This window comes from Stylophora pistillata, chromosome 3 (genome assembly GCF_964205215.1).
Source record: "Stylophora pistillata chromosome 3, jaStyPist1.2, whole genome shotgun sequence".
Taxonomy (NCBI): Eukaryota; Metazoa; Cnidaria; class Anthozoa; order Scleractinia; family Pocilloporidae; genus Stylophora; species Stylophora pistillata.
This window is the reverse complement of record NC_142521.1, coordinates 6189924-6199746: the sequence shown is the minus strand read 5'-3', so window position 1 is coordinate 6199746 and position 9823 is coordinate 6189924. Positions and strand designations below refer to the sequence as shown.

Here is a 9823-nt window from a genome sequence, read left to right as displayed (position 1 = left end):
TACCCTTCTCAAAGGTTAAGTAATGTTGGTGGAAAATATTTCCTAGTTGAGCATTTTTTTTTTGGGGGGGGGGGAGGTTGAGGGGGGGAGTAAAAATGGTGAAAATACATCACTGCACTAGAAAGATTGTTTCAGCTGATGAGGTCAATCATAAGTCTAGGTTAAACCAGAGCCCTGAGTTGAATGAACAAAAAATCTGTAGCCTGATACCTTGTTGGAGAAGTTAGTTTTAATCCTGTTAAATGTGTGGGAATACCTTACATGGACAAAGAGGGTTATTCATAAATGAATGTAACAAAAAGGAAAATCGAGTTAAGCAGCTCATGCCAGTAACTGTGGAACTTCCCTTTCCATCAAATGGGAGGTAACCAGAAGAAAGAAAAGTAGTGAAATTGCCTGTGAGAAAAACCAATCCCATAACTAACAGTAACTAACCATAAGCATCTATGTTTTTCAGAAGTTTATCCACTGGAATATCCATTGTTCATGTCTCAGTGCTTGTCAGTGATAAACGTTTTCCAGTGGTTCTCCCTTACACTTGAATTTGTCTCAGACTCACACTGACTTGGGATTAACACGCACTTGAGTTTGACTTGGACTCAGAACTGACTTGGGGTTTCATTCATCTCAAGGTGTGGGATTAACTCAGTGAGTGTATTTACCTCCTACCAAATTATAATCCTTTAATATATGTGTTGTATTTTAAGTTGATGTTTTATGATCGGCCTTTTCTTTCTCCAGTTTGTGGATGACACTGAAGCCTTGAACCAAGTCTTGTCTGGATAACTTACCAGACTTTGGAAAGAAACTTGTTACTTTTGTTGGAAGATTTTGGCATAATTATTGTGAACATATATGTAGGGATTACATTTAACAAAAGGAATGCTGAGAAAATGAACTCAGGATTTCATATAAGTAGGTTAGTTTTTGTTGTTTATCCATGCAGTAACCAACCTCAGTCCAATTGTGATCTCCTTTTACACTCGCTATGCAAGCTGAGAGCCGATATGTGATGACATGTTAGGTTGTTTGCCTTTTTTTGCTCTTATGGGTCAGATTGCGATGCAGATCGTGATGTCCATATTATTACTTTGCCGACAGGTAGCCAATTTTATAACAAGATACCAATGTTATTGACAGTAAAGGAATATTATTTACTAAAAAGGAAACTAAGAGAATACAACAATCTTCAACTAGAGCCTTCTCTTTCTGTCCTTATGGTGAATCAGGGCTTACTTAAATACTTTGAACTAAAAAAAATTAGTTTTGGACTCTAGATAATACAGCCTAGTTCAGCAGCAAAACCTTTGCGATGGCAAACCCCTCCAATTGAAATGGTGCTAGAAAATAGCTCTAATTCAGTGTGAATGAAACTGTGGCTCAGTGCGAGGCTTCAGGGGTTAAACAGAGAGTTTACCAGATTTCTTCCCTAAACCGGCTTGCTGTGACCTTGTTTCTCACTGAGTCTTACAGAATGGGATAAGACTATTTTTCTCAAGAATGTGACATCCTGTGATCCAAAAAACATACTTCTATCACAATTATGAAGGGAGAAACATATCCAGACTTGACTTTTTTTATTTATTTAACAAGAATAATACATGGATGTTTGTTTAATTTTATTTTAAAAAAGCTCAAATTCTATTTTCTAGACAATTGAAAGTAGAATGTTGATGAGAATTTAGGCAATATTTAGTTTTAGATAGCCACTCTACCTTGCTTTCTTCCATTGATTTAAAAGATGAACAGGGGGATGTCATGTACATCCTTGAAACAGAACCTCTGATTTTATATGATGTTTGCCCTAAATGAATCACACTAAAAATAGAGTAGCAAAGCACAGGTTTCACCCTTTCACCCCTTGGAGTGACCAATCAATAGGTTCTCCTTACAACGTCTGCACATTGTCCTGAACAAAGGTGTTGGGAAGAGAGAAAAACATCAACTTCTAGATAATGTGAGACTTGATACCAAATTCTCAGAACCAAAATTGTAAGAAACGTATGAAAGACAGTGAGGAGAAGAGAGATTGAGATCTTAAGGTTACTGTGCACCTTCAGGGGTGTCTCACATGCAAGCGATGTAGTGCATCTGGTTTAAACTGTAGATATCTAAACCCCTATATCAAATTAAAGCTTATAGGACTGGCTATTAGACTATACCAAACATTTTGAAAAAAATGAATTGTCGAATTTTTCACGACTTCTAAATGTGAGCGCCCGAATCACCTTTTAAGAGCTACAAGTCAAAGGGAATTTGTCCAATTGCTCTCAAATTTTGACAGAAGCTAGTTTTACATATAAACAACAAAAACCTGTCTCTGAATTTTTTATTTCTAAATACTTTTTTTCAAGAGCGACTTTTGTACGATCACTCCACATTTTTTTCATCCTATTTCAAAAATGTTCTGTAACTTTTCACTGAAATTGAATAAGGCAAATTGCAGACACATTTTTTTTCTACTGCTTTGGCCCCGGAAACAGAGGAACACATTAAATAAGCTAAAAACAAAATTTGCTTTAACATGTAACTTTCAAAAGGTGATTTGGGCACTTGCATTTAGAAGTCGTGAAAAATTCAACAATTAATTTTTTTTGAAAATTTTTGGTATAGTCTGATAGCCAGTCCTATAAGCTTTAATTTGATATAGGGGTATGGATATCTACAGTTTGAACCAGACGCCCTACATCGCTTGCATGCAAGACACCTGTGAAGGTGCACGGTAACCTTAAGAGTAAAAGGGTTCACACTTGTGCTAAGGTTTGTACAGACTGAGGAAAATTCATGTGGCAGATACTCTGAAACTATGGATTTCTATCAGATAAACATCTGTATGGTGACCTTGCATAGCATGAAAAATTAAGTATGTTGAATATGAAAATATTTATATTGTGTCAATAACAATACCCACAGCCTATTGCTTCCTACAGCCCTTATTTATATGTTGACTGGCTGTTACCAAGCACAAAACATCCTGTCAAGTTTGGTTTTCATGGGTCTGAAACCTTTTAGATCATCGAGGATTTCACTGGTTCCCAAACATCATTGTGAGAATGTAAGCTGAAATGCTCACAATTTTCTGAAATTATAAGCAATCTTTTCATGCTGACCAAGGAACTTTTCTACCATAAAAACCAAACTTGAAACTTAATCTAATTTTGATCACAACAATAAAAATTGTTAATTATGTTGTCTTGCCTATTCATTATCTATTAATTAATTTCATGTTCTAAGATAAGTCTCATATGTCTGCTGTCTCCTTGATCCAACTTCTCTCTGGGTTGCCTCCAAAGTAGTCTTACACATTGGCTCTGTGTTCCCAAAGAGCAACAACTGTTTTTCCAAGCCCTCTCTAAGAAATTTGATTGGAGATCAGCATCTTGTGTGCAAGAATTGCAACTAAGTTGGCTTCCTTGGCTGTTATTTTTGAGAGCAACAAGTCTTGTTTGATACTTCATCAGCTTGCTTAGGTCGCACAAGAGTGCTTCTTCCTGATGGAGGATCAGCTTGTTCTTGAGGTAGTTTTCGAGCTAAACAAAAGACAATTATATTCAAGAGTAGGGTTTTCATCCGTCTTCAATAAATGTAATGGAAAGAGACTAAGACAAGGTAGGAGTGTGTAGACTACCCTCCACATCTGAATAAAAACTAGCACAAGACACCAAAATTTAGTTGGAGATTCCCTAATAAATATTTACAGCAACCTGTTTCTATTCGGAGGAGTCAATAGCAAACCAAAGTGAAATGATAAGGCCTGAACTACACAAACTAATAAACACAGCTGCTTTTTTCAATCTTATAACTGAAAACTGGCTAAGCAAGGAGGAAAAAAAGGTGATTCAATGAGAAAAGCAAAACCTGAAAATCTCAATGCATCCCTCTTTGAGATTAATACCCAGAAATGTCCCAATAACAGCTCCAGAACCAGGAATTGAAAGAGGAGCAAGAAAAATCCACCAACTTACAAAGCTCTTCAAAGAGCCAATGTACATTCTTGTTTGTTCTAGCACTTGTTTCCACAAATATTGCCTCTTCACTATTAGCAAATTCTTCTGCTTCTTCCTCATTGACCTGAATGGAGGGGTAAGGTTAAGTGTTAACATGTCATCATCTTCGCAAACAGAGTTTGATATGCCATTAACTGGATAAGGAAACTCAATACCAGACAGCAAATTGAGGCCCACTGGTAAATTTCCCAAGTTTGACTTATTTTAAGCAAGCTGCATCCATGAGAACTAATTGTATGGCTGACAGGGAGAAGAATTACTAATTAAAATTAAAATAAATGAGATGTTGGGATTGAAAGGGCAAGCAGTTCCAAAGGCAGAGGCTGCAGTTACATTTATTTATTACTTCTTTTTTTCTGACATAAAATTTTTTAACTAAAGGCCCCAAACCAGAATTACTTGGCCATATCAGAGTAATTCTATCCTTTCCCCAGATTCAAATTACTGACATTCCAGCTATAGTGAAGCAAATAGACTAGACAGCCCAGGAATTGTGCATAAGGCAGAGGAGCTGATAATGGTCATCATCGTGATAAAAAAAGGCATTGCTGATCAGAGTACCTCTTGACTTTACATTAATTAATATCTGACCTCTCTTTGATCAGCCTTATCACACTTATTTCCTGCAATGGCTATAAGAATATCAGGGGGTCCATATCTTTTCAACTCCTTGATCCAGCTTTTTAATGCATGAAATGAACTCTGAAATACAACAAAAATTTTTTCACACTCTCTGTTTAACAAAGTCTACAATAGAATTGGGCTACAAAGGAGGGGGAACACTGTTACAATAAGATAGAAAATGGGAGATATAATGTAAAAAATGTAAAATATTTAGGACTTACTGGTAAACAAAGTATGCAAGATAGGTATTATAATTCTTACAGTTGTCTGCTTTATCTCATGCCCTCCACAATTTCCAAGAGGAAGATCATGTGAATATTGAAAGGCATCTCAGATCTAGCCTGTGAGCATAAGAGTTTCTTTGCCCTTAAGTAAGTTTACGGCTTTGAGCAAAGAGAGCCTTGAAGAAAGGCTGATAGCTTCTAAAGAAACTGTTTGGGGCTGCGTCGGCAGGGGTAATGAAATAATTTGGATATATCAACAAAGTTGAAATGATAAATTGGCTACCATAACGATTACAAAAGCTGACGTTTTGAGCGTTAGCCCCTCGTCAGAGCGAATAGAGGAATTGTGGGTTGTGTGTGCTTTTAAAGGCAGAAAATGGAGCTACGTTATTGGTGGGAACATGGACACGAGAAAAACACGAATAAATTAGTGGAATGAATACATGAAGTCTTAGAAATGTCGTCATTTATGTAGTGATGACTCTGATTTCCACTACAAATCAGAGTCAATGTGCCAGTTTTTCAATAAACGTGGTTACTCTGTTTCTGTCGTTCAAGCGGGTTACCACCACGCCCAACTCATTGATCGACATTCAGCACTACAAACGTCACATAAGGAAGATTCCAACCACATTCCATTCACTCTCACGTTTCACCCTCACAACCACTCAGTTAAATCCATCATTCTTAAAAACTTTAAATTACTTCAAAACGATCCAGAGACAAGCACTATCTTTTCACAGCCTCCGCTCAATTCATTCAAATGCAACAAAAACATACTAGGCAATTTTTTGGTCAGAAGTTCTTTTCAGACTAATGACCAACCAGGCACTTTTAAATGCGCTCGCGCACAATGCAAATCGTGTCCTTTCATTTACAACACTGATAAAATATCGGGACCCAAATGATCCATTAAGATCACTGATCGCTTCACGTACACCTCCACCAATGTAATCTATTGCATAAATTGCACCTATTGCAAAAAGATATACATCAGCGAAACAGGCAGAAGACTAGGTGACCAATTCCGAGAACACCTTCGAGACGTGGAAAGGAATGACAAGGACACATCGAAACCAGTTGCCAGACATTTTAATTTTAATTACCTAGTCATTCTAAGCAACATATGGCAATCTGCGGTCTTTCCTTACACTTAGGTAGCACGGAAAGCCGTAAAACTCTTGAACAAAAGCTCATCTTTCAAACCGGCAGTCTAAATCCCACAGGGATCAACGAACGCTTTTCATTCCACTAATTTATTTGTGTTTTTCTCCTTGCCATGTTCCTACCAATAACGTAGCTCCATTTTCTGCCTTTAAATGCACACACAACCCACAATTCCTCTATTCGCTCCGACGAAGGGCTAACACTCGAAACGTCAGCTTTTGTAATCGTTACGGTGGCCAATTTACCATTTCAACTTTGTTGATATATCCAAATTATGAGCCTTGAAGAGGTTGGTTAGGTGTCTGGTAATTAAGTATCAGAACCTTCGCAATACTCTTGCCTACTGGCTTTGCTCAAGCCCTTAAACCTCCTAGCAAGCACAGAAACACTCGTGCCAAGGTGCTTGCTTGCAGGTCATCTAATATTTTTATCGCTCCGACGAAGGGCTAACGCTCGAAACGTCAGCTTTTGTAATCATTACGGTGGCCAATTTACCATTTCAACTTTGTTGATATATCCAAATAATATTTTTATCTCACACATTTCTATGTTGCATCTTTCATTTTCCTTCTTCCATCTCTCATTTCAGTTTCAAGTGTCAATTTTAAATTACTACTGGTAAATAACATTGGATCATTTACATTCTGCTACAATCTTGCATACTTTAGACATCAGTTCTAATCCTTACAAAGTACTAGGGAATGACAAATTTTTACCAGTTAAGTACATTCTGACAAACAAAATAATATCCTTACATCCCTGGTTATATCATAAACCAAAATGGCAGCAGCAGCATCTCTGTAATACAGTGGAGCCAAACTTTTGAACTAAATGATATGACAAACATATCAGAGTGAAAATAATCATAATAACAGAAACAATATGAGTGAGTAAATGCTTCTTTTAACTCTGGTTGCAGTTTAAAGATTCTGAGAAACAAAATTATAATAATAACTGATGGGTAAATTTTTTAGTTCTAGATGGATGGCCCCTCAAAGGTTTTTGATCTCTGAGTTTGCTGACTAAAAATATAACCAACAGTGACTTTGAAAGAAAGTATTTGTCATAATCACTTGATATGCCAAAGTTCACAGTAAAACACAGTTGTTTACAGACATGTCTGGGCAAGAAGAGTCAGGGCTTTCTGTTACTCTTGATGCAAATTTTACCACCTTTATCATTATTTTGTCAGCATAATAATGGCGATATTACATCAATAACTGTGAAAAAATGAGTTTCAATAGAAGGAAAATCAAGCTTACAACAATGATAAAATTACACATACAAAACACTCACACAAAAATCAAAATGTATTAAAACAAAATAGGTATAAACAGAGCTGTATGATTTGTAAATAGTGATTAACAGTTTCTTATATGTGAATTTTTAATATTCATTGATAATTTAAACTCTAGCTAACGATCTATTTTTTCTCCCCTACCCTTTCCTGGCCTGCAGTGTCCCAAATATTGAACTTGAATGCTTGTTCCCCCACAAGCATCATTTTGGTCATAAAGGCTGCCCTATCAAACATAGAGAATGCATAGATTTAAGAAAATGAGGAGGGAAGGATAGAAAATGAACACTGACAAATAACTCATTGTGCAAAATTATCTTTCATTTAAAAGTATTGTCTGCAAAGTAGAAACCTTACAAGAGTTACATGCTGACAATTTTATAACCAGGTTTCTCAGTAACTACCATTATAGTAGAGTTGTGAATGCATTTAGCAGGTGGGTTAACATTTGAGCTCCTAAAACAGGAACCTGTTCAATATGAAGTTTGGCATGGGGAAGCCACCATGAATTCTTATATTTCACTCTCATTCCCTAATGGTGATAAATTATTTAGTGAAACTTTAGTCTGTTTTGGAAAGTATTACCAACAGTACATCCAGCAAGATTTTGTTGAAGAAAATTTTTGTGGTATGGGAAACCAGCTTTCTCACAGTATCACCAGTCAATCAAACATTAAGGTCACAAAAAATACAGAAAAAAAAAAACACCAACAAAAACAAACTCTTGATTGTTAAAAAACAAATTCTCCTTTTCAGCAATATTTATTTATTTATATACTATAATTCACAAAGGTTTCCCATCACTGCGAATTTGCATGTGAAAAACTAAAAACTACAAGGAAAAAGCAGTGCTCTAACATAAACTACAAGGAGAAATAAGTAAATGCATGAATAATAATAATAATAATGACAATGATAATAAATATACAAAATCAGTGAAGGGAACTAAGATAATTCATTATAGTATACATTTAAAATCATCCACAGATGGCTCGTCTAATAAAAAAGAAGGTAAGTGTGTTCCATTCTTTTACAGTTCTGGTAAAGAAGTTATACTTAATATAGGTATTACTGTTACTGCCAATGTTAATGAATTTACTGCTATGGTAGGAGTGTGTAACCACCTTAAGAAATGTAAAGAAAACAGTATGGAGAATATGAATACTGATAGGAGCATATAAAGGCTTATACTGTTTGCATAACTTTGTAGAAAAGCTGGTATTAGCTCTACTGATTGAGTTATGCTGCTGTGGTACTCATCATATCTCTAGCACCAGCACCTTTGTAAATGATGCCCACTTGTTCCCTTTTTAAATATTTTAATTAAGTTCATATTGTAACTTTTGATATGTATTTTATCAAATGATTCAAGACACATTTACTCATTCATCTTTCTATTTATGATGGCCAGCTGAGCATTTTAGACAAAAAAATTATTACATATCAAATTTACTGGCCATTGACTGAAGACCGGTTAAAGCAAATATTAAGGTGACATTTAAAAGACACCACACGTTATTAACAATTCAATATAAATTCGAGGTTAATACAGAATTCACGATAAGAGAAATTAAATCACAGGAGTATCTTTATCTATTCACAATGGGATTTCACGCCTATAAATCAAGAACTTACATAAAAATCTAAACTATTAAATTTGTTGAATAAAAACCCGCTCAAGGAACAACTAATATTTGATACATATGTAGGTGTTACTTAGACATGGATGCCTATACAAACATAAAAAAATCTTAAGTTTGTTTGTTTGTTTAATACTCTGAGGATAATTTACACGAAAATAATGCGTAACCTATATTTAACAGTTATTCGAAATTATTCACCGAACCTGAGGCGAATAATTGTTTTAGTATAATTTCAGAGCTGAACAACAGAGAAATTTCTAAAATCGTAACATTTTAGTAACATCAATTTTTTTATTAACATTTTATTTTAACATTTTATATAAACTGCGTGGAGCGGTTTATATAGCGTCATATAAGGTACCGCTCGACCAATCAGATTGCTGGCAACTCTTTACTCAGCTCTGAAATTATACTAACACCTGGTACGAAATGATTACAAAATGTTATAAACAATGAAAGTGCTCCAAACACTTCACTAACCCAATGGTGGGCGGAGAGGCAGCGTTGAAGGTGTCGGACACGAAACGATGAACTAAACACGACTTTCCCACACCAGCATCCTAAAGAAAAGCATTCTCAATTCACCAACCAGCTGACAAAATCAATCCTTACGTAACTAGTATAATAATAACACAATTACATTGATTCGAAAGGTCGAATGTTCTTTCAATATTTCACTTGACTTACTCCCAGAAGGCAGAGTTTTGTTTCTCTGATGGACCCTCCAGGACCACTGTACGACCGATGCATGATCAGAGACAGTCGATATCTTTACGTCTTCCTTGTCAACAACTACTCATTTTCCTTTCAAATTACTAACATTTCGATGGTCAGTTATTATTCTAGTACTTGCAATATGTG

General features: G+C 35.6%; 1 protein-coding gene and 1 long non-coding RNA gene across 2 annotated transcripts; one reads left to right on the top strand and one right to left on the bottom strand.

The window, feature by feature from the left end:
- Window positions 1-513: 513 nt before the first annotated feature.
- LOC148734291 (uncharacterized) lies at window positions 514-3192 on the top strand. Its single transcript, XR_015999102.1, has 2 exons — window positions 514-648; window positions 742-3192. It is a non-coding gene; the product is annotated as an uncharacterized LOC148734291 (long non-coding RNA).
- On the bottom strand, window positions 1561-9790 carry LOC111343740 (ras-related protein Rab-22A). The gene is made up of 7 exons (XM_022950922.2): window positions 9650-9790; window positions 9443-9522; window positions 7464-7545; window positions 6778-6849; window positions 4599-4709; window positions 3966-4071; window positions 1561-3530 (listed from the first exon to the last, which is right to left on the bottom strand). Exons 1-7 carry the CDS (start codon window positions 9710-9712, stop codon window positions 3421-3423), a joined length of 624 nt encoding a protein of 207 aa, XP_022806657.1. The 5' UTR covers window positions 9713-9790; the 3' UTR covers window positions 1561-3420.
- Window positions 9791-9823: the final 33 nt, after the last annotated feature.

What these genes read in the sequence shown, in the direction of transcription:
- LOC111343740 (XM_022950922.2), bottom strand. Translation starts at nt 9,712, where the DNA reads ATGCATCGGTCGTACAGTGGTCCTGGAGGGTCCATCAGAGAAACAAAA. An exon ending in GCCTCTCCGCCCACCATTGG is followed by an intron (nt 7,546 to 9,442) that starts GTTAGTGAAGTG and finishes TATGTTTGATAG; the next exon opens with GGCAGCCTTTATGACCAAAA. An exon ending in ACACTGCAGGCCAGGAAAGG is followed by an intron (nt 6,850 to 7,463) that starts GTAGGGGAGAAA and finishes CATATCATTTAG; the next exon opens with TTCAAAAGTTTGGCTCCACT.